At 39.7% G+C, this 26962-nt stretch overlaps 4 protein-coding genes across 5 annotated transcripts in view; 3 read left to right on the top strand and 1 right to left on the bottom strand.

The window, feature by feature from the left end:
• The first annotated feature begins 388 nt into the window (after positions 1-388).
• LOC4397608 (heat shock protein 70 A1) lies at positions 389-2851 on the top strand. Its single transcript, XM_001230284.2, has one exon. It carries the CDS (start codon positions 812-814, stop codon positions 2729-2731), a length of 1920 nt encoding a protein of 639 aa, XP_001230285.2. The 5' UTR covers positions 389-811; the 3' UTR covers positions 2732-2851.
• Positions 2852-2933: 82 nt separating this feature from the next.
• On the bottom strand, positions 2934-8336 carry LOC3291040 (zinc finger protein 37). Its single transcript, XM_061641009.1, has 4 exons — positions 8131-8336; positions 6759-8062; positions 6221-6678; positions 2934-5863 (listed from the first exon to the last, which is right to left on the bottom strand). The coding sequence occupies exons 1-4, from the start codon at positions 8236-8238 to the stop codon at positions 5655-5657; spliced, it is 2079 nt and encodes a 692-aa protein (XP_061496993.1). The 5' UTR covers positions 8239-8336; the 3' UTR covers positions 2934-5654.
• Positions 8337-10717: 2381 nt separating this feature from the next.
• On the top strand, positions 10718-12231 carry LOC3291042 (cyclin-dependent kinase 2). The gene is made up of 2 exons (XM_562342.5): positions 10718-11032; positions 11095-12231. Exons 1-2 carry the CDS (start codon positions 10872-10874, stop codon positions 11861-11863), a joined length of 930 nt encoding a protein of 309 aa, XP_562342.4. The 5' UTR covers positions 10718-10871; the 3' UTR covers positions 11864-12231.
• The window catches only part of LOC5667792 (uncharacterized), a 123685-nt gene continuing 108799 nt past the window's right edge, over positions 12077-26962 (top strand). The window contains exon 1 of one of the 2 annotated variants that reach the window (XM_061642663.1): positions 12077-12217. Coding sequence is in view for 1 of the 2 variants with exons in the window: in XM_061642661.1 (XP_061498645.1) it covers positions 13794-13818 (25 nt within the window). In the remaining variant the exon portion in view is untranslated. Of the gene's footprint in view, positions 12218-13719; positions 13819-26962 lie in introns of those variants that run through there. The other variant, XM_061642661.1, reaches the window with a different exon arrangement.

Here is a 26962-nt window from a genome sequence, read left to right as displayed (position 1 = left end):
TTGGAAAAAGCACACACCCATAATGAAATAATGACAAAAAGATAATAAAAGAAAATAACTTGGACTCTTTCTGCAAACCGTTGGTTTACACAAAAACTGATTTGCAAAATATGCCATTATCTTTGTTTATTTCCTTCCCCCTCCCCCACGCGAAACGCAGAACAAAAGAACAGCAAGAGTCTCACTCCGGAAAATCACTGAATGGGTTAAAATGAATAAATAAAATACATGAATTGTTTTTTATCAAAATTTTCAACTACGCAATGGGAAGAATGGGCGTAAAAGTAAAATTAAAATTTTAAATAAAAAAATCAGTGGGTGTACTGAAAATCAGCTAAAAAATAATATCCTTTACGGTGAGGGTTACCAAAGGAATGGCCATAGCTGCAAACCGTAGCGGTACGCAGTTGTCGCTCATCGTACACAATAGCCGAGACAAAATGTAACGCGAGAGCAGCTTAGCACAGCCAAGACCCACTGCTAGATGATTCGAGCTCATGTTCGTGCAGTATCGCGTGCAATCGAGCACACACTCGATGTGACTCGAGTAGGTTCGAGTAGGATCGAGTAGCTTGTGGAGCATTCTAGAAATTGTATGGTTTGATATATATAGCCGTGTTTCGAGCAGTGAGCGTCATTCAGAAAATAACAAGCAACGAGTAAAGAGCGAGCTATCGTGAACTAGAACGTGGTGAACCAAACAAATTGAAATAGTGAATTATCACTCAAGATACACAAACGTGAACAGTTTTTCTGCGCTATCAGTGAAGAATTTCAGTGCATACAGTATAATAGACACATCATTGACAAGATGCCTTCTGCAATTGGAATCGATCTGGGCACGACCTATTCGTGCGTGGGAGTGTTTCAGCACGGCAAGGTGGAGATTATTGCCAACGACCAGGGCAACAGAACCACACCGAGCTATGTTGCGTTTTCGGACACGGAGCGCCTCATCGGTGACGCGGCCAAGAACCAGGTGGCCATGAACCCCACAAATACAGTGTTCGATGCCAAGCGACTGATCGGACGCCGGTATGACGACCCTAAGATTCAGGCCGATATCAAGCACTGGCCGTTCAAGGTGGTCAACGACTGCGGCAAGCCGAAGATTCAGGTGGAATTCAAAGGAGAACGCAAGACGTTTGCACCAGAGGAAGTCAGCTCGATGGTGCTGACGAAAATGAAGGAAACGGCCGAAGCATACCTGGGACACTCTGTGAAGAATGCGGTCATCACGGTTCCAGCGTACTTCAATGACAGCCAGCGACAGGCCACGAAGGATGCCGGTGCGATCGCGGGCCTGAATGTGATGCGAATCATCAACGAACCGACGGCGGCCGCATTGGCTTACGGTTTGGACAAGAACCTGAAGGGCGAGCGCAACGTGTTGATCTTCGATCTCGGCGGAGGAACGTTCGACGTGTCCATTTTGACGATCGACGAGGGCTCTCTGTTCGAGGTACGAGCCACTGCCGGTGACACACACCTGGGAGGCGAAGACTTCGACAACCGAATGGTGGGCCATTTCGTGGAGGAGTTCAAACGCAAGTTCAAGAAGGACGTGTCCAAGAACGCCAGAGCACTGCGACGCTTGAGGACGGCATGCGAGCGAGCGAAGCGGACGCTTTCGTCCAGCACGGAGGCCACGATCGAGATCGATGCCCTCATGGACGGAATCGACTACTACACAAAGATCAGCCGAGCACGATTCGAGGAGCTGTGCTCTGATCTGTTCCGCTCGACACTGCAACCGGTGGAGAAGGCCCTGTCGGATGCAAAGATGGACAAGAGCTCCATTCACGACATCGTGCTGGTAGGTGGATCGACCCGCATCCCGAAGGTGCAGTCGCTGTTGCAGAACTTCTTCTGCGGCAAATCGCTGAACCTGTCGATCAACCCGGATGAGGCGGTAGCATACGGTGCGGCCGTCCAGGCGGCTATTCTTAGTGGAGACAAGGACGAAAAGATCCAAGATGTATTGTTGGTCGATGTGGCTCCGTTGTCGCTCGGAATCGAAACGGCCGGCGGAGTGATGACGAAGCTGATCGAGCGAAATTCGCGCATTCCGTGCAAACAGACGCAGACCTTCTCGACCTACGCGGACAACCAGCCGGGAGTGTCGATTCAGGTGTTTGAGGGCGAGAGAGCCATGACAAAGGACAACAATCTGCTGGGCCAGTTCGACCTATCAGGCATTCCGCCGGCACCGCGCGGTGTGCCAAAGATTGAGGTAACCTTTGATCTGGACGCCAACGGTATTCTGAACGTATCGGCGAAGGAAATGAGCACCGGCAAGGAGAAAAACATCACGATCAAGAACGACAAGGGCCGCTTGTCGCAGGCGGATATCGATCGCATGCTGGCCGAGGCGGAGAAATTCCGCGAGGAGGATGAAAAGCAACGGGAGCGAGTCGCGGCTCGCAATCAGCTCGAGGCGTACTGTTTCAGTCTCAAGCAAACGCTAGAATCAGCCGGCTCGAAACTGAGCGAAGGCGATCGCAAAACTATCGAGGAACGGTGCAACGAGACACTGCGCTGGATCGACGGCAACAGTATGGCAGAGAAGGAAGAGTACGATCACAAAATGCAGGAGCTGACGCGGGCTTGCAGTCCGATCATGACGAAGTTGCATCAGCAATCGGGAGCCGGTCCATCCCCGACTAGCTGTGGCCAGCAGGCTGGCGGGTTCGGCGGACGCACGGGTCCCACGGTAGAGGAGGTGGACTAAGATTATGAAAAAGGCAGGATTATATTAAATGGCATTTATATGTTAAATGTGTTATTATGTGATGTAACGAGTGATTTTCAGAATAAAGAATAATGATAAAATTAAGTTAAAACATTTAAATTAAATGTTGTTAGATTTTTGAAATATCTCTTTAAATTGGAGAAAAATATTACATATGATTTAAAAACACAAATTCTAGAGCAGCGGTTTTCAAATGGTGGAGAGTTTTATTTTTTTGGGGGAATTTTGACGCCACGCTTTCCCACCGCTCATAAACTTATTTTGAAGCATTTATGAATGTTATGCAATAATATGTTTTAGTTAGCATCATTTAATTTAATATAATTGGATCTATTGTCGGACCTCCGCAGGTCTAGACAAATAGCTTAACTAATACTTATAAACTTAACTGTAAAACTAGCTTACATCTTCAAATGGGAAAAAATTCTCTATTTTTCCCAAAAACTCCTATTTCATATTTTAGTTTCTGCCAGTATTTGTATTTCGAATCAACTTATCAGCATAAATTGGATTAATAATGGTTTTAAATTTTAGTTATATTATCAGTTCAGTAAAGATAAATATACACTAATACTACTCTGCTCTAAGTGCTCAGTTTTGAAGCCCCTCAAACCATTCATTGAAGTCAAGTCAAAACATACCTAGATAATTTCTCCTGTTCTCACTTTCCTTTGAATCTTCATCCAGTTGCTATGAATCACAATCCATGAGAATGGATCGCAATCAATTACGTCTGAATCGTTTTCAACTACGACTGAATCGTTTTCAGCTATGTTTGGATTTTGCAGTAGCTGCGTTAAATTTGGAAAGCGGAATCGATTTAAACCGGACCGTCTCCCCATAGCAAGGCAGGAATATCCGACTAAATCTTGGAAGTCTCAACAAGACGAAATGACCACGTAGGTCGTTACGCCAAAGAGAAGAAGAATGTGCAGGTTTGGTCGGGTAATGCGGTCAAATATTAAACATTTTATTTTAAAAAACTGGGACATACAGTTGATAGGATCGTGAAAAGCATAACGAGCATTTTGATGATCTACAAGCAACAAAGGACGAAATCTGGATGTTTGACGTGGTACATAAACACTTTATTGGAGTGTTTCAGGTGCACCAATATAACCAAGTAATACCATTTTTTAGCGTGTGAAATCGAATGTAATGTCTCAGATGCAAACGAAAAATGCAAACGAAGACGGACACTACGGGTAAGATGGACACTTCTCAATAATTCATGAAAAAAATAATTTTAGAATAATTCAATCGTGTGGTCCCTGATCGTTCTAATTATACTACTGCAGATCTTAAGCTCCAATCTTTTAATGTATCGTGATTATTAAGCAAACAACTGGCGAAAGAACGAGAATGAAATAAATAAAAAATCTTGTTTTCAGCTGGTCGTTGTTTCTTTTTAACACCAAACCAATCTTGTTTCTTTTTAACATCCTGACACCAAAGCGGGAAAGACGGACACTCTGTCGTAGAGAAAGATGGACACCAGATTTGTTTATTTAATTTACTTCTTAAAACAACTGGCGATGAACAGATCTCATCAAATACCTTAAATAAGGATAAACCATCCAGCAACTAGAAAAAGCATGGAGCTCTCCGCGAAGTAATTTCCTAAAGGGAAATTCTAGTTTGTTGTTCTGTAAGCTGGAGAAGCTGTCAGCTGTTAGTGCCCGATATTTAAAAAATGTCTTAGATTTTGCATTCTACGATATGTTGCAAGCGGTGCTTACAATTCCTAAATTCACGGCTGAATGAACCGTCGTTGTCATTGGCTAAGAATTGGTTTATGTATGTACCAAGACGTGGAAAGCAATGCGATATGTTAAAATATTATAAACCTTTTCAATTTCCAACGTTTTGTACAAGTGATCTTACCCTTCATGGTGTCCATTAATCCCATATCAAGTGTCAGTTTTACCCGAACATTGTAAAACTGTACGAAAAAACATGTTTTTAATTCATGAAAAAAAAACATAAAATTCGATAAAAACTTACAAGTATCAACATATTTCCTGATAAAACATGAGTGTAACATAGAGTATGCACATTTCCATGGTAGTTGCTTATGTACATCCTTAGATTTTTGTCATTTTCATTAACGTGTCCGTCTTTACCTGCCTTCCCTTATATTCCCTGGTCTATGAATTATATTAATCGTTTATGAAATTAAGACAAGTTAATTTCAATTAGAGCCGGTCTCGTAGTAGAGTCGTCAGCTCGTACGACTTAACAACATGCCCGTCATGGGTTCGATCCCCAAATAGACCGTGCCGCCATACGTAGGATTGACTATCTTGCTATGGGGGGAAATCAATTAGTCACTGAAAGCCAAAGCCCACTAGTGGTACAGGCAGGCCTTGACCGACAACGGTTGTTGAGCCAAAGAAGAAGAAGAATTTCAATTACTTTCTGTTACATTAAAATGACGTGATGTTGTTAAAAGAGAAGTTCTTGCTTAATTTAAAACTATATGTCTAAGTGATTTTACTTACTTATCCGACGCTATAACCGCTTTGGTCTAGGCCTGCCTCAGGAGTGTCCGAAACCGCTCACGGTCTCGCGCCTTCGTCTGCCAGTCCATTATCCTGGCCTTAATGGTGGACGCCTCTACGCTATCTTGCCACCTCAGTTTGGACCTACCACACTTCCTCTGTCCTTGTGGACGGCCTAAAGACTTTACGGGCTGGGTCGTCCGTTTATATGCGTTCAAAATGGCCTGCCCACAGCCGCCTGGCAAGCTTGATACGCTGCAGGACAATGGGCTCGCCGTACATCTCGTATAGCCCCTCTTTATAGCGGCTCCTGCATTATCTTTCCACACATACGGGTGAATTCTGGGACAACTTCAAAAGTGCATTCACCTATCTGAACGTCACGCCTACGTAGGGTTGGATTAGTTATTGGTAGGGCCGCTGATGTTGCCACCATCAGTTTGGTCTTTGCCTCGTTTATCTGCAATCTGAGGTGCTCTGCCGCCTGCTCGATCCCATCGTACATCGGAGAGCCGCATACCAATGATGTCTATATCATCAGTGTATGCCAGGATCTGAGTTGACTTGCAGAAGATGGATGGGCGTAGACTTTTGGTGGTAGCAAAATGCCCTGAGAGTTTTCGATTGTGATATCACGAAGTGATAGTATTAGACTCATTATTCATATACAGTGAAGCATTGTTCATCTAGAATCATCAGCACTCAACCTTGCAAGAAACTCGAGATGCTATGAATTATAGGTGTGAGTGATGTTTTTACTATAAATTGTTTGAATTTTTTAAATCAATACTTAAAATTGGGATACATCTTTACTTTCCTGTACTATACTATACTATACTATACAATATAATTGTATATTTTGTAAAAATATAAGTTTTTGTGATTTTAAAAATTTTATACTTATGTTTTACATCAATAATATTTTTAAATAACTTGTTTTTCAAATTTTATCCTTAACGCATCATACCTGCTTCCTTATTAGCTGTCCTTTCGGAACTGTTCATGCTGGTTGGAATCTGGTATTCGTCTGTATTATCGATTTTCAAAGATACGGTGGCCGAATCTGCACCTTCCCCCAGCGTATTATCTTCATCTTCTGTTTCCTCGAGACGCTGAATGTTGTATTGAATGATGTTTTCCTCTTCGTTTATCACCTCCACTTCCTCCGGATCTGGTTCAGGGTACTGTATGACCCAATCCTTTTGCAACGAGATATCTATCCCATGATCTTTTACAATGTGTTCTTTTGCCATGTGACGATAACGAAAGCGCTTGTTGCAAACGGAACACTTGTATGGGAAAGATTTTGTATGTGTTCTCATATGAACTTTGAGCTGAAAATTGCTGAAAAAGCGCATCTCGCACACACGGCACGGATAGTTCCTCTCTCCTGTGTGATAAAAGCTATGCTGCTTCAGTCGAGACCTAACGAGCAAAAATTGAAAATCAAAAAGTGATCAAAATTAAACACATGTATACACATGTTCGATATTGTTAGTCTTTACCTGGTTGTAAATTTTTTCCCACAAACGTCACATTGAAATCTCGGCTCAACATGGGTTTCTCTGATGTGTCCCAGTAAATCGCGCCGCGCTTTGTATACCTTTCCACATTCGGTACATGTGAACGATTCCGATCCATGCCGACAGCGAACGTGCAAACGGCAGGCATGCTTACAGTGAAACCGCGAAGAACATCCTTCTATGTGGCACGCATACGGGCGACGTCCCGAATGTCGATTGATGTGCCCCTCTAAGCGGTTGCGTTCAATCATTTTACCGCATATGTTGCATTCAGTCAGCAGCGACTTGTAAAGTTCTCTACCCGAGATTTTACTTCGCCTGCGTCGCCGTGTATCTTGAACATTATAACCAGTATTTTCATTGCCGGGAATGACGGATTCAATTGCTTCACTTGCCTCTAGCACTTCTATTTCAGTCGAATCGTACTGTTCCTGTGTCAGATGGTGTTCCGAATCTAAGCCATCCCCAGCGCTAAGCTCGTGTTGATTAAGGTACTCTGCTTCCATATGTTCCTCGGGATCTTCCATGTTTTGATCTTGAAGTACTTCCTCCAACTCTTCGGTGGGATAGATTTTCTGCTCCTCATAAAACGTGGCCGAATCATCAACATTTTCCGTATCATCTTGCGATTGGATGTCTGATTCTGTTTCCAATTTTTCAATAGAAAAAGATTCTTTTTCCGAATTGTTATCGTGTTCGGTTGCTTCGAAATCCTCCTTAACTGCTGGATCGTCCAAACCGTTCATTGTCACCTCCTCAGGTGTGGTTACAACTAATGTAATAGCAGCGGGAGGCGGAGCATTTGAATTTGAAAAATTAAGTACAGGGGAAGGCGAATGGCTTTGGTTAGCAACTTCATCAGTTGAGGTTGTACGTTGACGAGGAACAGCAGTCGATTCTACTTCTGGGGGACAATGGCTTGTTGCAATGGCAGAAGAAGTGGTAGGAGATTGTAATCTATTCACTGAAGCATTATTGTTTCCAGATGCATTGTTCTGAGGGTCTGTTTTGCTTTCCGAGCTTGGTCGGGCTTTTGTTCGCTTTTCCTCCCGCATTCTGTCTTGTACTCGCCGGCCCGAAGGATAGATGTATCGTGGAGATTCATTCCGCCTCAAAATAACTTCAACCAATGGTTGTCGGTCTATACGAAGAAAGTGGTTTGAGCGTTTTACAAACAACTTCGTCTGCACTGACAGATAGAAATCGCGATATTTCTTGGCCTGGATAACTTTTTTTGTACATTTTCGACAGATACCGAGGGGTAACGTTCTATCCTCAAGGTTGATCTAAAAATGCGAACAATTTCATTACCGGCTATGTAGAGGTAAACACGGTCCTCGCACAGTTTATTTACCATTATACCGAAGCAGGATCCTATTTTTCGTACCATTTCCGAATCCAATGGTTTAAGATGTCTATAGCACATGCACATTCGGCATGCTTTTAAGTAGAGAGGTTCCATTTGGAAGTAAATTTTGAAAACACAACAAACAACATGCAGGAAAGCCGTCTTTCGCAAACAGCTTCTATGTTTATTATTGTCATTGCTGACAAATTGAACAGATGTTTGAAGTGCGTTCCCAATAAACATTCTGTTTATTTCCTCAACCTACGAAAAATAAATTCGAGTAGCCTGCACTCGAGTTTGCATGAGGCCTCGCACTCGCGACAACTTCATACAGGCGGTCCCCGAGATACACGGTTAATGGGGACCGAAAACGGCCGCAAAATACCGCGTATCTCGAATTTCCGCGTAAGTCGAATCTCGTGATTTCCTGCTAAAATATAACAAATTTTCGTGTAATTTTGCAAGTAGGGGGCGGTTTTAGTCACTTTATGAATTATTTGATATGATTCTTGATGTGGGCAGCCGTGCGTGCCGACCCCTGGACTTGCCGTGGCAGTTGCGCTACCACCGGTCAACGTCCAGGGGAACGACAGTGTGTACACGCACACTGTCGCACACACTAAGCGCGCAAGGCTTAGTGTGTGCCGAGCGTTGAGCAGAGTGTGTACGAAGGCCGATCGAGCAGGAGCTCTCGGCAGGGGCGCTCGGTGCGGCTGGCGCGCGGCCTACGTTTTAAAGTGTTGTACGTTTCATCAATATTTATTATGTATGTTTTAATATATGTGAATAAAGTACCCAAGCGCCACAGATTAAGCTTAAACGACTGGAAAATTGAATATCCATAGAAAAAAATGAAAGCTCCTCAGCTTCATTGGTTTGATCAATAGATGGCGTATTACAACTCATCATTATATTGCTATCCTTTTCTTGCAATGTGTTTCGACAAGTTTCATCTTATCATGACCTATATAGCCTTCTAACTTTCTGAGCAAAAATCTATAAGAATGGTCGTGTGGTCAGATACACGGGTATCAACACCAACGACCATTACTCAAATCTCACTTGCTTCAGTGCTGGTGGTTTCTGTTGGAGTTTAGTATTTAAACAATCGTATCGCCGTTCTAGTTCTAGCGATGCATAACTTCAATGCGAAACCATACAACAGTACAGAGGAAATGAGAAAGCTCTCCTCCAAACGATGATGCTCAACTAGTTGGGGTATCCCATCAACAGAGAGCGCCACCAGCTTTTTTGCTATTTTTAGAATGCATGAGTCGTTTGCCGTCTGCTAAACGAAGTCTTTCTATATTCCGTTTAGGTAGAGAACTTTAGTCGTTTAGAAGCCGTTTAGTGGTCGTTTAGTGGATTTGTGGCACTTGGGTAATAAGTGTTTAAGTACAGTGCAAGGAACACAGTTCATAACAATTCTGACTGAATATAACTGTTTTAAACCTTTTGAAATAGTTTTTAACATTCGATCAAAACGGAAATTATTTGGCCATTTGAAATTGATGTGTCAAATCAGTACAATTTGCTCAAAGAATTGTCAAATTTTGAAAACCGCGTATCTCCGAATCCGCGTATAAGAGGTACCGTGTATCTCGGGGACCGCCTGTAGTTGTAATTACAGTAGAGCGTCGATTATCCGGGCAGCTCGGGACCGGACGGTTGCCGGTTAATCGATTTGCACGGATAATGGTCCAAGAAATGTCAAACGCATATAAAACATACAAAATTCACTAGTTTTATTATTAATTCACCTAGAATCAATCGATTAATCGTTAGTAGAATATTATTTTAATCAATAACTGTAGGTTTAACAACTGTTCATGAACAAAAATGAATTTAGAAAATACCGCTAGACACTACCGAGCTGCACAAGAAACTGGTTACCCAATTGATTATCGCTGCAAACTTTCGCCGTATGATCAGCTGTCAGATTTATGCGCACGGTTAAGCCACCCGCCGGTTAATCCGTCCCCGGATAATCGACGTTCTACTGTAGTTGTAATTGTGTATGTAGGCCATGGAGGCTCGATACCATAATAATAAATAAATTAAATAGCGTCAGTAACCTCGCGTGAAAGCAGGTTGTTAGGGTAGGCCATTTTTCCGTTCCTAATTTAAGCAGTTATAATTATAGCACCTCGCGAAAAGTTGGAGCAGCGTTACGTGTAGCTAACTTTAGACCTAAATGTTTATTTTTCTTTTTGAAAAATCCACAAAACTACAAAAAGTGATAATTATGACAACTAACGGGGAATAAACGGTGAAATGATAATTTTAACAAAATTCGAACAGAAGATACTTTTCGAAACCTCACAAGATTTAGCGGGCCGCTACCAAACGATTCGAATCGCTTAATTACTCGTTAATCACTCTTGTGATAGACAGAAAACTGCTTGAATGGGTAAATTAACAGAAAGCTGTCTGGCTGGGATACGCGCGAAATCTCACAAAACTCCTTGCATTTGGAATACTTGCGAGCTCAAATACTGCTCGAATTTGTTTGTCGGGTTTAATTGCTACATGGGCACCACGAATGACAGCTCGAATAAATGTCAACTACGATGTCCAGCCTTGTGCTCAAACCCTATGTCCATTGCTGTCAATTTTGGGCGCGTAAACCCCATACAAAACAAAGAAAACGTTAGAATTCGACATAATGTTTACGCTTTAAAAGTTTTGCTCGTACCTTAATTTCGTTGTGTATTCTCGATGAGACGCGTAAACCTTTTAAAAGTGTAATGCTGCTGAAATACAACATAGAGGACGCTCAAAAGATGCAGAGGGTAGGTGTATACGATCGAGTGGATAAAATCGGGGAAGGTACCTATGGTGTGGTGTACAAGGCGAAAGACATTCGGACCCAAAACTATGTAGCACTCAAACGAATTCGGCTTGATAAGTGAGTTGCCACGATCGCACAAACACGCACACCAGCCTAATTTCAAACCTTTGCTATTCCAGCGAAACGGAAGGTATACCGTCAACGGCAATGCGTGAAATTTCTTTGCTGAAAGATCTGAAGCATCATTCAATAGTGGAGCTTTTCGACGTAGTCATAATAGATGCGAGCATTTACATGGTATTTGAATATTTGGACATGGATCTAAAGAAAATGCTAGATCGTCACAAAAGTAGTTTCACGCCGATGCTTGTAAAGAGTTACATGCACCAAATGCTGGATGCCATCGCGTACTGTCATTTGAACCGTATCCTCCACCGGGATCTTAAACCTCAAAATCTGCTAATCGACCGGGAGGGACACATCAAACTGGCTGATTTTGGATTGGCACGAGCGGTAAACTTTCCTATTAGAGTGTATACACACGAGGTGGTTACGCTTTGGTACCGTGCGCCAGAGATACTGCTGGGAACCAAATTTTACTGCGTTGGCGTTGACACCTGGAGTTTGGGATGTATCTTTGCCGAGATGATTCTTAAACGGCCGCTCTTCCCGGGAGACAGCGAGATTGATCAACTATTTAAGATATTTCGACAAATGGGTACGCCTGACGAAACGAAATGGCCCGGCGTTTCGCATTTATCGGATTACAAAGAATCCTTCCCTTACTGGGAACCGCAACCACTTCCAAATGAGATGCAGCACGACCTCGATGCACATACTTTATTTTGTGAACTTATGCATTACGATCCAACAAAACGACTTTCTCCAAAAAGCGCAATGAGCCACTCTTATTTCGATAATGTAAGCCTGGTACCACCAGAGCTTTAGTCCTAATGCAACCGAAACTGATTGATCAATTAAATTTGCGCATTAAAACCTTCGACGATGATCTCGCAATTCCGCCTCAAACTCTGCCCCGACAGCTTCCGCATAGAATAGTTGCAAAAGACATAAAAAACGTTTAAGACGACAAAACACACAGGACGTTGATGGACATGTTCAGAGATGAAACAGCTGAGCATAACTTACATGTGGCATAAAAAACGTTTTTACTCAGATTGCAATTTCATGGGCAACCCCTTCGTACAGTACGTATTGAAATAGTCATAGATTGTATATGGCCACTCTGCAAACCGATTGTGACAAATTGTTTACGTTTTGCGCAATAAACTCTAAAACATGGTGAGTGAAATTAATTTAATCTATCAACATTTTCAAGACCACATATTCAAGAAAGAAAAAGGGAAGAACAGTACGAACAACTGTCTTCTGTGAATGGATCATTTAATAATGTGTTTGATTTTTTACTTGAATGTTTCCCATTAGCAGTTAACAACATATATTTAATTTAATTTATTTGGTTACGTAGGGTACCAGTTTTCGGCAGTGTAATTAAAAACGTAAAATCATTCAAAAATGCATCGAAAACTGTCTCAAAACATATTTTTGAAGTAGTGATATGCTCATTTGTATACATATACGAAGTTTCACATCATTTCCTTCCATATTTTTCAAAGTATCAAACAAAATGTGCAGAGTTCAAAAAACTTCGGCAGATTTGCTGTCAGCCAATAGTTCGGCAGGTTTTGATTAAGAGAACCAGAACAATAAACCAATGAAAGTGTGAAGTAAGAAAGACTCTATGGTTGCAGTATTTAAAGGAGCATTTTGTTAATACGACATAATACGTAAAACGACATTTCTTGTATTAAATATCACCAATTTCACTAAACATAATCCAAAAACTTGAGACAAAAATAATAATTTGTGATCCAGTCTGAGCCGTACTCTGTAACCATCGTACTGTCTCATTTCTTCAAGGCTTCAATACTATGTTTGTAACTCACATCAAAGAGACTGTAAAAACTGCCAGCAAAATGACCAGAATGGGCAACATAAAATTAATAATTTTAGTGCATTTTAACACCAATCTTAGTAAAGTAAGAGTGTAAAATTGCTTTAAACATTTTTGTCTACCTATTTGCATTTATTAACACATTAGCACACCGACCCGTATTCGCGTTGCCGAAAGTAGGAGCACAGCCTGCCGAAAATAGGAAAAAAAACTGCTGAAAATAGGACCAAAAAGAGTGTTTACATTTTCACCAATATCTCTAAAACATACATTTAAATCGGCAAATAAAAAATAGCACAGCATAATAAGATTGTTTATTGTTCAAAATAACGTCACTTAAATGAAAAATAATAAAAATTATATGTATACGAGCAATGTTTGTGAGACTGCTGCACTAACCTGCCCAATACTGGTACAGTTACCCTAATTGTCGGATCTCCGCAGGTGTACAAAAATAGCTTAACAAGTACAGTCAGAATTAAAAAGTTGAACGCTTTTTAGTTCGCATGCTTTTTAATTGAACGCTCGATACATAGTTGGCTGATAGTTTAAAAATATAAAATAAAACAAGTTTAAAAACACATTTTTAATGCACTAAAAAGTGTCTTAAAAACATAAGGTTAATTTCATCGCTCCTTTCATTCAAATTTTAATTCTAATGGTAGATGTGAACCAACCCCACAAGTGATACAGACAGACCTTAACCGACAAAGGTTGTTGAGCCAAAAAGAAGAAGAAGTAATGCAAGTAATGAAACAAACCTATCGTTTTAAGGCACTTTTTATCGCATTTAAAACGTTTTTTTTTTTAAATTAATTTTTTAGTATGTCTTTAGATATTAGATATTGTATTTGATATTTCGTTAATCACCGAAATCGTCGAATTTGAATTTTGACAACTGATATGGGAAAAATGGACACCATGAAGGGTAAGATATCTGTAGAAATTGTTGGAAAGTGAAGAGGTTTATAGTATATCCTTTTGCTTTTCACATCCTGGTACGCACATAAACCAATTCAAGGCTAATTGTAATGACGGTTCATTCAGCCATGAATTTAGGAATTGTAAGTGCCGTTTGTAATATATCGTAGAATGCAGAATCTAAATCATTATTGAATTATCGCGCACTAATAGCTGACATTGCTCCAGCTTACAGAACAACAGTCTAGAACTTACCTTTAGGACATTACTTCGCGGAAAGCCCGTCACCCCAGCATTTTTAGGGGACTTGTTAATTGGTCGATCTTTTTTCCATCATATCAAAATTCAACTTTTTGATATTTGTAATCTCTCATCCATTCCTGAACGATTTCATATCAGTGCTCCTTTTTTATTGATTAATGTTGTCCAAGTCGTGACGAGATATTGGATTTCGTGAAGCGCCTTATCAGCGTCGAGCGAGTAGTAGTATAACGAATGGTTACTATGTTGAATGATATGCCGTTTCTCGTTTATTTCCATGCGTTATCTAGTTGCTGTATATATTTCTTCCAAATACCCTTATTAACAGTATTTGATGAAATCTATTCATTAATAATGTTTAATAATGCTTAATAATTACTTAATAATCAGGAGAATTCATTCATGTAATAAAACTTCCAAAAATAGAAACAATACAAATTACATAGCTTAAGATCCGCAGTATTCAAATTAGATCCGCAAGAGTACGCACGATTGAAAATTTATTTTGTACGTGGATTTAACAATTGTTGCATATATTATGCTTAAAGGTTCTCAAATGTGTTGTTTTACTTGCAGTTTGGATGCTGCATTATTAAATTATTCCAAAATTACATTTTTCATGCATTTATGAGAAGTGTCCATCTTACCCGTAGTGTGCGTCTTTACATACCTTCCCCAAATAAATATGCGTAAAAAGCAATTACAAACCATGCATTTGTATGAAACAACTGGTTTTTGAATAATTCACAAAAATCGCATGGCTTGCCGAGATACATTTCAGAAATTGTTTGTATGGAAAAACGTGTCAACTAAAAAGCACATACTTAATAGTTGCCTGGGAATCGAAGTTCAATCAGTGAGTTCGGATTTTACTAATTAACTAACCAAAACGGAAACGTTGACGAAAACGGTATTTCAACACTCACATAGAACTATTAAATTTGAATTGGTCAATCAAAACCTTTAACTCACGACACATTAGTTGCAATGGGTTACTTTGTTCGTAAATGGTCCTCGTATGCTCTGGGCAAAATACAAATTCGTCCTGTCTTTGAGAGTGCAAAAAAGAAAAAAGAAAACACGACAACAAGAGGCGCAAGGAAAATTGATATCAGAATCGACCATGGATATAGTAGAAAAAAAAAAAACACACACAATTTCTTGACCTGTCTTAAACTGTATTAAACTGACTGACTGTATTAAACTGTTTAAATTCAAGGGGTAAGGTTTGAAGGTTTGATACCCTTGTTATGCAAAATGGTAGCCAAAATAGATTAAAAATGAACTCTTCTTCTACTTCTTTTGCGGCTTAACAACCGTTGTTGGTCAAGACCTGCCTGTACCACTTATGGGCTTGGGTTTCAGTGACTTTTGGATTAACCCCCATAGCAGGATAGTCAGTCCTACGTATGGCGGCACGATCCATTTCAGGCTTGAACCCATGACGGGCATGTTGTTAAGTCTTATGAGTTGACAACTGTACCACGAGACCGGATTTATTTAATTAAAAAAAACTAATTGCCTATCATTTTTTTATATTTTTTTTTATTTTAAACAACTTAAACTTATGGATTCCTTCATCAATCACAGCAATGTTGTTTCCAACAATGTGGATGATGTAATTTGCAAACAAACGTAGGATGGGAATTAACACGTGAGGGGCAAGTCCCCCGTGACCACCTTTCAAATGTGTAGCTGAAACAAACGTTTTTTTGGTGTACAACATTCAATATTTCATTTATTGTCATTACTGTAATAAGCATACTACGAGCTAATCGGCGCCAGTAATTCTCTGGTTATACGAAGATCAAGTAATGTGAAAATCTGTTTTCGATCTAATTTGCAGTTATTTGTATGAAAAGTAACCTAACTACAGTGGACCGCCGTTTATCCCGGTACCCTTTATCCGGCTGTCCGTTCATCCGTGCTGTTGAGAAATGACAGTTCAATACAATGATGACATTGAGTACTGAGGGGGATATTTGAAATAACGGTTATCAGAGTATATTGTCATAAGAAAAAACGATATAATTCATGGAACATTTCAAATATTCTCATTGGAAAAAACATGAAGTTAATAAAAACTTGTTAAGTTTTACCAAAACATAATGGTAAACTGGTTGTAGAGCCAAACTAGTAACATGCTAATGTAGGTTATTTATTTTTTTGACAATGTGGTCAAATGTCGGCATTGGATCCGCGCAGGTCCCTCTTTATTTAGCACTTTCTATACCCTAGGCTCTCGGAAACGAGTCACTGTGTACGTGCAATCTTGCTTCGGAAAACTGGATTCGTCTGTCTTCATCTTTGGGAGAAGGCCTGCCTGTACCATTAGGGCTTGGCTTTAAGTGACTTATTGGTAACCAACAGCAGGATCCTACGTATGGGGGCATGACTCATTCGGGGCTTGAACCCATGACGAGTCGCCGACTGTACTACGTAACCGGCCAGCCGATTGCCGATTGGATTGCCCTCTATTTTATGGTAAAAAAGAGTTTTGAAAACAATCGATTGAATATGTGCTTTGAGAAAATATGCCATTTCCTCGATACTGCTCATGTTTCAAACGCTTGGCAGATAATCTTAACCACATTTCAACCAGTCGGCTACACGTGTGGCCAAATCGATTTTGATTGCTTATTTTTACGATTCTAGGAATCCGATTGTCTTGGAATTTGGGACTTTGTGTGAAAAGTACAGCCATCTTCCTTTGAATATTCTCTATGCATATTTGGAATTTATTAAATCTGTTTTTTAGAATTAATTTTTGTGACACCCCTATTTCAGGCATCTGGCCTAAGCCCAAATAGCCAAAATTGCTTAAGCAGCCAATTTTGACAAGGTAAAGATCGCTGCTTGAATGTGTGCATGTTTACTTGTGTTTACTTGTGTTTACTGTAAATGTTCATAACGTTCGCAAAATTTTAAATAATTTACAGTTAAGAAAAACCACTTCACTTAATATTGCTACTTCAAATAACTAATCAAACTGGAGCACAAACCACGAGACGGCGTCTGTCTTTGACACTTTGATAAGAGCCTCCTTGTATCAATGTCATGCATGAAGTAAAGCTATAAAGTTTCACCAAGTTCGGTATACATTCTTACAAAGCCTTGAAGCTCCATCGTTAACCTTACAGATAGTGCTAATCAGCCGCAAAGTTCCAACGAGCACTGTGTGCTTGTTAAAAAGCTGTATGGTTCCACCAAGTACCGTTTCATGTCTTAATCACCCACAAAGTAAGACATCGGAACGATTTTTCGTTAAACAGCCCCAAATCAGCTATGGAGTTTGAGCTGGCTATTTGAGAGCCAGCGACTTTGGGAAACCTAACGTCTTTACTCGCGTAATTACACTCTAACAGCATTTTTTCAGATTGTTTTACGAGTTTTACGAACTAAGAAAGAAGTAGTTCACATTTGAACAAAAACCGTTACATTATAACCCATTCTGGTAGGAGGAGACACCAACATAAAATAGTATTCAGACACAATGTCTAAATTCAAACTTTTTTCATTGTATGTTCAATATAACTTTAAAACACAGATTTAGGATGTTAAACATTTGTCTGTATCATGCATTAAAAAAACCCGATTACATTCGTATGCACTCTGTCAAATGGTAATGGTGGTAACAAGTGTTTTCCGGGCTATGGATGGGAGATAAGCCACTGCTGTACTAAGCCCTATTGGTTATCGTCGTTACAAAAAAAAACTGTGGTAAGAACGGACGAGCTTCTAATATAGCACTAGTATCCTATCCACAAATGTGCACAGCGTGCACCACAATGAAAAAAGTATTTTCGATCGAGGGCGCTTAAAGCTAGGCATTTTAATTAATTTGCTCGTTTTGCGATTGTTTCAAATTATGAACGCGATAACCTACCGTTTAGTAACGCCCCCAAAAACATCCCAGCTTAAACTCGCTGGCACAAAACGGAGACCGCAAAAATCCGCAACAAAAACCCTAATTAACAGCATGTACGAACACAACCCGCGACCATCCCCCGGGTCACCCCAGTTCCACAGCGCAGAGCAGTTAGTGGAATCGGGATACACTCCTAGAAGGTGGAATTGGCAGGAAACTGCTACCCCCACAATGTGTTGTGTCGGTGTGCAAACAGTGGAAGGGAGGGGTGAGCGGGGGGAAAATCAGAGTCGGACAACTGCCGGAAAACTAGTTTTTACTCATCCTGTCGCTCACAATTAACCTCTGCCTGTGGATGCTGATCAGCCCAATGGTATACGATTGGATGCCAGGGCAAAAGCTACGGGGATGACGTGTGGGCCATAATGTGACCGATTGTTCACCTCAGGATCAGGCGAGTTAATTAAACTAACATTATTTTCAGCAATTAGCTCCCCTTCCACCCCCCCCCCCCCCCTGGCCCTTCCGCCAAGTATCAAAGCTGTAGAAGAGTTTGAGCGAGTTTTAGTAGGCGATGTTTTTAATGGTTTGTTTTTGGATCATACATGTTAGGTTTGAGCTGTATCATATTGGTTCAGTAAATTGTTTCGCGTCCGTTACTTCATAACTTCATAACTATAGTTATGCTCTAGTTATGTGTATCATGCTATAGAGCAGAGATGTCAAACTGATGGCCCGCGAGGTCTTTTGGTTTGGCCCGCGATCGTTTGAGCGGTCTATTTATTTGTAAGTTAATTCTGGACTCTTGAAATATGAAGAGATTTTCAACTTCGCAGGTTTTTCTATGAATTGTCAGATCGTCCATCATCATAAAACTTTGTCGGTTTGTTCCTACCTTCTCTGTATGCATTTATGCATAAAAAAGATAAGAATTGCAAAAACTGTTATATTCATAGAAGGAAAATCAAAAATGGTTATTTTGATGAAACTGAGCTTTCAATTCCGCGTAATTTTAGTAAAATGGTTAAAAAAAACAATGAAAATTATGTTATACCCTTTCCTATGATAAAATTTGTTAGCAACACATATTTGATGAACAATTCTTAAAATAAACAACTCATGGTTTAGTTTCAACCTCATACAAAATCGTGAATGTTTTCAAAGTCATGACTCTATATGTTTGTAGTTTAGGAACATTTTTTTTTATTGTTAAGCCATCAATCAAGGCACTTCACGACCAACTAAGCAGTTTCTATAAGAAAAAGACTTGTAGAAATTAACAACACTCTTACACTTTTTTGGTATATTGTTTTGGAAAAGATCGAACCCATGTTTAGGTGTACAAAAGATATAACATTATATTTCTGCAAAACGTTTAGAAATCAGATGAAATCAGACGTCAGCACAAACACGTGTTACTTTTAATAGAATGTTACAAACGATCTCCCTCAGGCTTCCATCAGGCATCCTACCAAGATCAATGTGATTAGATAAACTACGAATACTTGAATACTACGGGAAGTATGATTTGGCGATTGTACCAACATGAATGGACAGTGATCAGTACTTCAATATCATAGGCAATCATTTAAAACAGCGGTTTTCAACCGGTAGGAACTTCCCTCCAACCATACAAAGCGATAGAAACTTAAAAGTTTCAACACATTTTCTGATAAAACATGAGTGTAAGATAAAGTATACACATTTTCATTGTCGATGTATTAATATATTTCAAGATTTTTAACATTTTCTTTAAGGTGTCCGTCTTTACCTACTTTCTCCTACCAGTTGGTATTGTAACAAGATAATGGTTACGTACATGTCAGTAAGAAAACAAAGGATATTCTGCAAAGAATGCAAATTGGCTTGGCCAGCCGTCTCTTCTGATCTAAATACCATCGAGAACGTCGAGAGCATGTTAATTCGAAATGTATATGAAGATGGGAAACATTATAAGATCGTGCAGCATCGTAGCGTAAAGATCGTACAGAAAGAAGCGATTAGAAATACCTGGCGAACCTTGTCTGTACAGTCTTTGCTAAATCTTACAGAAAGTATGCCAGAACGGATTTTTCAGGTTATCAACCGTAATAGAGGATCAACTGTTCACTTGGTTTTAATAAACTTATCAATATGTGTTATCTTCCGTTAGTTTTCAATGAAATACCGAAGTGTGGTTATCATTTTGAAATGCCCCTTTTTCAAGTTTTTTTAATGATCAAGAATAGTTCGAACATTTTTTTTTGAAAAATTTACAGGCAAAAATTTGTTCAAATGCAATGAAAAGCGAGTATTTTTTTTCAAAATTTTCCGACATTTTTTTAATTGCCTTAAATCAACAAAAACTAAATGAGGCTATCATTATGAAACGTAGTGTACATGCTTCAATCTAATGCGCTTACCTATATTCTTCTCTTGCACCGTAAATATTTAATGTATACGTTCCATGCAACAAATAAAACTACCGAATTTACAACTAAAAATCTAGTAACAACATTTCGCATAGTTTTCATAATTCCAACATTTTGTATGTACGATGTTGACAATCGCTTAACGCAGCGATCGGCAAAGTACAGCTCGCGAGCGGCATGCAGCTCTTTGATATCGAGATGGCGGCTCTTAACTGAATTAAAGAATTAATTATGATACGATTCTGAATAAATTTAACTGTTTAGATCCTTTTGAAATGGTTTTAAACATTCGATCAAAGGGATTTTTTTTTGCATTTTATTATTGATGTGTGAAATCAGTACAATTTGCTCAAATAATTGTAAAATTTAGAACACCGCGTATCTCTGAATACGCGTATAGGAGGTACCGTGTATCTCGGGGACTACCAGTATAGGCCGGCATGATTGCGTAAGTCGCTACGCTATAAAAAGAATAATAATAAGAAGAAGTTTACTTGTCCATAAATCATATTTGCCTATACCTTATTGCCTTGGTGTGATAGTTGGGTTCATAATGGCCAAAAAACTTTCACAATGCAAAATAGACTTTCATCTTTATCAAAACGATTCCGCAATAAAATTAGTTCTCATTTCGGACAATTGGAATTCCAGAAGGAAAAGTAGTGAAACTAATTTACGCGATGTTTTGTTCTGCTTGCTATACTGCCATCCTTATTGGTAAGCGCTATTCAAATAAGGAATGGGAAAAACCATAGGACAGATGAAACGGTATCCTTAATCCTAGTGAAGCTCATTCCGAGTATCTTAGTGAGATCGGGTCATTTGGTGATGTTTTGCGTATTTTGCACTATTTTTCTTTCATCTCGCCTATAAAAATAGCTGCTGCTGCGTTGCTCGACACGAAGGGAAATGTGTGGCACAAAAAGCATTAGCATTGTACAAGATTGGATTGAGAGTTTGCGTAGAAATAACAAAACCCATCACCGTCGCATACCACCAAGAATGATGGCGGGTACACCGCGTGGGTATTAGAGGATAATGATGATGTAAAAAGTGTGTATGTAAACGAGGTGTCAACAGGATATCCTATCGTCCCTGCAACTTATGGAGCTGACAGTACACGTCGCGTCTTCAGTGAGTTGTAACAGGACGGCCACCTGCTCTATAGGAGTAGACCGAAAACGGAAAAAAAAGAAACCCGTAGCTTTATCTTTTTGGCATTGGGAATGAGGTACGATGGCAGTAGGGAGACAAATGCAAAGCACTGCACTCTGAACATCAGTATGTCAAGTCAAGCTAGTATCTTCACTAGCATGGTTCACGCCAAATGGCTATCCGCACTACAAATGAGCTTTGGGTTTTTCATTAAAAATATTTCCATTTGTTTATTAACGCTCTCTGGCGTGCGGCACGGACGTTGCAAGAAAAGGTAAAAGCTTACATTTGCACGCGGTACCTATTTGGACACGCAAATCCGTTGACTGTAGTGTTTATGCAGTACATTAGGTAATAAATAAATTCAACTAAGATTTTTACACTAATGGCACGAAGTTGCGTGACTTTGCTGTACATTTTTTCCTGTCTTTAAGACATAACATCACCTTGTTTAATTTTTTAAATGAGCCAAAACCTGTCTCAAAATGGGAAGAAAAAATTGTAATAATAATGTAGAAATGTAACGGTTTTTACTTATTTTTTTACTCATATCCGCAGAAACGTTGATTCACAGTTGAACGAACGGTATTGTGTTTCTTCTGCCTATAGCTTCTGCTAGTGTGTTCATTGCTGGTTGTGCTTTTTTATTAGTTGTTACCATCACGCTTTTAGAAATTGCGTAAATTCTCGGACTAGTAAGCTATTAAAACTTTCAAATGAACTTCACCGGAAGCGAAACGACGAGATCATTCTCAAGCCGCGTACTACGCGTTGCTTTTGTTGTACTTTTTTTATGTCAATTTCTACTTTTTACGCTTTAGCAAAAAAAAAATCATTCGAATGTTTTGTGTCCTCCACTCAAAGTCCCTCATGTTGGGTGTGTTGGCTTTTCGCTATTTTTACAATTAAGCGTATTTCATCCACCCGTAGTGGAGCGGAAACATGAAATGAGTTAAAAAATTGGGTAATTAGTTTTATTACTTCATGGGCAACGGCTCTTTGATTTAGGAGTGTGCGTGAGGTTTTTTGTTGGTGTGCTGGTTTTACTTTCTCGCTAAGGCATGAGCCATGCCGAGGAGCATTTAGCTTCCTGTGAGCAGCCCCGCGAGTCCCAAGGTTTTTGGGACATGTGTTTTTTTGTATTGCGTTGACTTCACCGGGATGTCACTAATGATAGTTTCATTCAATTAGCAGGAGTTGCACTCAGTAGTGCTCTTAATTTGCGTGGTTAAGGGTTTGGATTGCTTTGCAAGGTGTGCCGGTCATGCGAATGGCGTGTTGAAAATGAGTTAAAAGGATGAACTTTGCCGAGATGCGAAAAGGTTGGGAAATGGTGAATTATTTTATGATGGACGGGACTGTAGCTTATTATTTAATTAATTGAACAAACTAGCTGCAAAGCTACGATTATGATCGTTGCTACATTTTAGTGCATGTGGCAACTCAGTTTAGCAATATTATACGATTATATTAACATAGTGGATGATGAAATAGTTTGAATCATCTAGTGTTTTAAGGCTTCTTCATCCTCGGCACAACTAGTTAGTTAGTTAGTTGATTTATTTCCATATTTATTAGTTGTTCATACATTTTCGGCGTTATATTATGCTATAAAGGGTCCGAAATAAGTATCTCTCTTCATTGATTTGATTACTTTAGGTAGCTGTAGGTTGATTTTTCACTGCATTGCATTGCTTATACAGTCAGGAACAAGAAATTATTGGGGAAAAAGTGCTTTGGAAAAAAACCCAAATGTGAAAGAAGAAATTTACCTAACACTATTCTAATCTTAATAATAAATTTTACATACTAAGCCTTGGCACTTGGTAAACTTATTGATTAACCATAGCAGGATAGTCAGTCCTGGAGACATGGTCAATTCGGGGCTTGAACCCATGGCGGGAATGCTGTTAACTCGTACGAATCGACGTCTGTACCACGAGACTGGCACCTATTGTATTATACCATGAGTATTATTGTATTATTTCAAATGTAGTTTTTGTATCTAAAGTCGTGTTAAAACCATTCGATGCGTCATTGCAATCAAACATTGTCAAAAACTACTTGTCGTGGCTTTATCCCTATAATGTTTAACTCGAACACAGACTTTCTATATCAATGCATATAATCAGTCACTATGACAAACACATTTTGAAATAAACTATAAATTTTAGGCAAAGGATCATACAACCAAATTTGTTGTGAGAGAAGTTTTTGTAGGTATCAGATATTTTTTAATTTATTTGTTTATTTATTTGTTTAATTGTTAGATAAATTATCCAGTAAATAATTAAAAGGTGAGAGAAAGTCAGAGAGCGATCCGGCCGGTCAATGCTAGATAAAACAAAACACGCGACAGGAATTTCCTTTTGCCGCCGAGTCCCGTCACAAAAGACATGGTTTGCTTTCATCCTAATTACTAAATAAAATGCAAATTAACTATAAGGGTAATTCATGTGTCATGCTTTACCCGTTCCGTTTCCGGTAGTCTCTTATGTTTCAGCTGTCCTTTCGTGGCGTGTCCTTTTTTTTTCAAATATACATTTAGGTAGCAGGTTGCAGAGCCTGGGCGGCTGGAAAAGCACTATGCACAAGCTTTGTATCCTTTTTGGCGAGAGGGGCCGTGGTCGGGAATGGCAGTCAGAATGGGGAGATAGTCGCGCGGAACGAGAGGTCCAACGGAGTTGTTGCCTGGGAGATCGCTTTGAGTGGTTGGCTGTAGATCCTGTTCCTGCTTGTACCTTCCCGCCGTGTTTCCGCCGCGCCTGGCACTAGCATAGCTTCTGGCGGTGGCCGCAGAGTGTGTGAGGCTGTGGATTATTTTGTGGTGCTGTCGTGTCGCTTGGCAAGTGTCACGAGTGGGTGGCTTTTGCTCGGTTTGTCATTTTGCCGTACACAAACATATAACCGTTTGGTAGGGCATGTCCATAAATACGCTTGCATCGTCGGCATCACGCCATGCGAGCGTACATTTTCGCGCGGTCGCTAGAATCTTTACCCCGGTGTACAATCGTCAAATGCCGGGGAAGGATGGGCAGTGTTGATGTTGCGGCTCTGGGGAAGTGGAAAGGATTTTAGCACCCAACGTGTGATGGGTGCTGATGATGAGTAAAGTATGAATAATTAAATTAATTAAGTTTTATGCGTGTGACGACTGGTAGGAGCAGCAGGAAGCGCATGAACATCGCGATATGGAAGATGATGATAGTTAAAGTGGCAAGCGTATGGATTTGTGTATGATTTATGGTGGCCATGCAATATGAATAGAAGGAGGCGCTTAAAAGCTACTCTCATTACCAGTTGCCAGTCCTGTGGTTAATCGTTTCTTTGCAAAGTGTAGGCTTTTTGGAAATGGTGCCATAGTTAACAGCTAATATGATGCAAATGGCTCACTCGCTGGTAGTTCGTATGGCAGTCGTCCTCGGGGTGTGAGGGCCTCTGAAACGTGCGTAGAAGTGGAACTATTTTTTCAAGCTATTCATTTAGCAATTGCAAACGGAACGTTATGAAACTGATATTTAGCTTATAATTTGATTTGTATGACCATGCAATTTTTGCTGTACGCAACTGATTATCACTAAATCACATTGCACATGCTTTTGATAACATTCTCGTGACGATTGTGTAAACTAATTTGCTCGCACCATAGTCAATGTATCCTTCCGGTCATTCTTCCATTAAATTATCCTTCAAACTTCATGTACGATGAAATTTCATACTAATACATATTGCTTGTTTTTATTTATTATTATTATTTTTTTATTGATTAAAATAAGAATATTTTCATAACAATCATATAATAACAACTAATATTACAAGAAATAGTTTTATTTACTTGTGGGATTTAGTGACGTATCCGATTTACTTACCTGCTGAGCATTCCCACGATGGAACACGCACATGTGCCTTGTTGTAAAGAAGTTCAGAAGACTTGTAGTAGTAGTAATTCACATCCTAAGTAATACATTATTTGACTAATGAGTAGTGTAAAGAAAGTTTATACAAGCATCATTTGTTTTTGTATAACCGGTGCATAACTGGAACGGATAATAATCGTTCAAATAAATAAAATAAAACAGCTTAAAAAATGAGGTACGTTTTGAAAAGGGATGGCCATAGAAGATAGTCTGATTAAGGAAAATGGTAAACAAATGTGTTTTTTAAACCTGACATGGTCATGAGTTTAAGCAGTTTTTTTACATCATTGAATCAACCTTTTTATTCTATTATAAGGATGATCACAATATGTAATTCACCACTAGTATCATGCATCACATAAGCAGTTCACCAATAGCAACAATCAATAACAATGAATTATATGTTGGTCCTAATAACAAATAAGGATCATTTATGGGTGACAGGAAAGCCCATACTGTATTGGTTAATGTGAATATTAAGTAAGGATCTACTCAGCTCTTATTACTATTGTGATATTCATCACAAACGAAGCATTACAAACGGTTTGGCTGCGATTTGTTTTTCAACAACTTTGTTACAAAATGAGCATACACGATACACATTGTTGAATGCGAACAGTTATACAAGACAGGGACAACAGACCAAGGAAAAAGGAAATAACCAGCATTCAATCTATCAGACAATAGCACCAGGAATTCCAATGCACAAACTAATCCTCTTGAAAAGCTCAAGCTGTTTTCCGCTTTTTGTACGTCACGTTTTTTCCACGAGCTGATACACCCGGCCAGACGAGAAATCTACCAGTTACGCCAACCTCGGATACGTAGTGGCGCTGTGCCCTGTAACTAAGTTCGGCACGGTGTAGGTTGGAGTGCTACGCCTTGTCGGGACGATTGATCCTCATGTTGTGTCTCTGATTGCCCTGTCGCAAAACCCCCTTTTGGTCTGGCATGCTGATTGCCCAGGTTCGTGCAGGTTGCCCATTAGAGGCTCGGTTAACGGAAACGGGCTTACGCATCCGTAAGGAAACAACTTTACTCTAATCCCGAACAATGGACGTTGTGTTTGCGCTTCGCCAAAGGGATCCGAATGGTAGTCAGGATTGGTGCGGTGAGATCAATGTTGAACGTGTCCTTTCTCTCAGCCGAACGCCTGTCGACGGGTGTACACATATCATCACCCTTCCGCATCTTTCCCAACACAGCCGTTTTGAATTAATAGAATGTGCGTACCATGGAAAAGTAACTTTTGCATTAGCGAGAGCTCTGAGGTGAGTCCTCATACAAGCATTATGAAACGAGCAGTATTTAAAGGATATTTGTGATTTTCCCCGCATAAATGTCGTTTTAGCTAATATTCTTCAGCGAGTCATCGGCATTCGATTGGACACTTCTCTGTGAAGCGCAGCAAATAGAAATATTTTCCCGTGGATGTGATTTTTACCGTTATTGGATGTAACACAAAACGTATGCTTGAGCTCGAAGTACGCAGCAAGGAAGATGAGAATTATAAAGCACGGTCTATAATGTGTACGGTGA

This window comes from Anopheles gambiae, chromosome 2, assembly GCF_943734735.2.
Source record: "Anopheles gambiae chromosome 2, idAnoGambNW_F1_1, whole genome shotgun sequence".
NCBI classification, from domain to species: Eukaryota; Metazoa; Arthropoda; class Insecta; order Diptera; family Culicidae; genus Anopheles; species Anopheles gambiae.
Note: the sequence above shows the minus strand (reverse complement) of the source record. Positions and strands in the feature narration are given on the sequence as shown.

What these genes read in the sequence shown, in the direction of transcription:
- LOC4397608 (XM_001230284.2), top strand. Translation starts at nt 812, where the DNA reads ATGCCTTCTGCAATTGGAATCGATCTGGGCACGACCTATTCGTGCGTG.
- LOC3291040 (XM_061641009.1), bottom strand. Translation starts at nt 8,238, where the DNA reads ATGGAACCTCTCTACTTAAAAGCATGCCGAATGTGCATGTGCTATAGA. An exon ending in GGGAAAAAATTTACAACCAG is followed by an intron (nt 6,679 to 6,758) that starts GTAAAGACTAAC and finishes TTTGCTCGTTAG; the next exon opens with GTCTCGACTGAAGCAGCATA. An exon ending in GACAGCTAATAAGGAAGCAG is followed by an intron (nt 5,864 to 6,220) that starts GTATGATGCGTT and finishes GAAAACTCTCAG; the next exon opens with GGCATTTTGCTACCACCAAA.
- LOC3291042 (XM_562342.5), top strand. Translation starts at nt 10,872, where the DNA reads ATGCTGCTGAAATACAACATAGAGGACGCTCAAAAGATGCAGAGGGTA. An exon ending in AAACGAATTCGGCTTGATAA is followed by an intron (nt 11,033 to 11,094) that starts GTGAGTTGCCAC and finishes TTGCTATTCCAG; the next exon opens with CGAAACGGAAGGTATACCGT.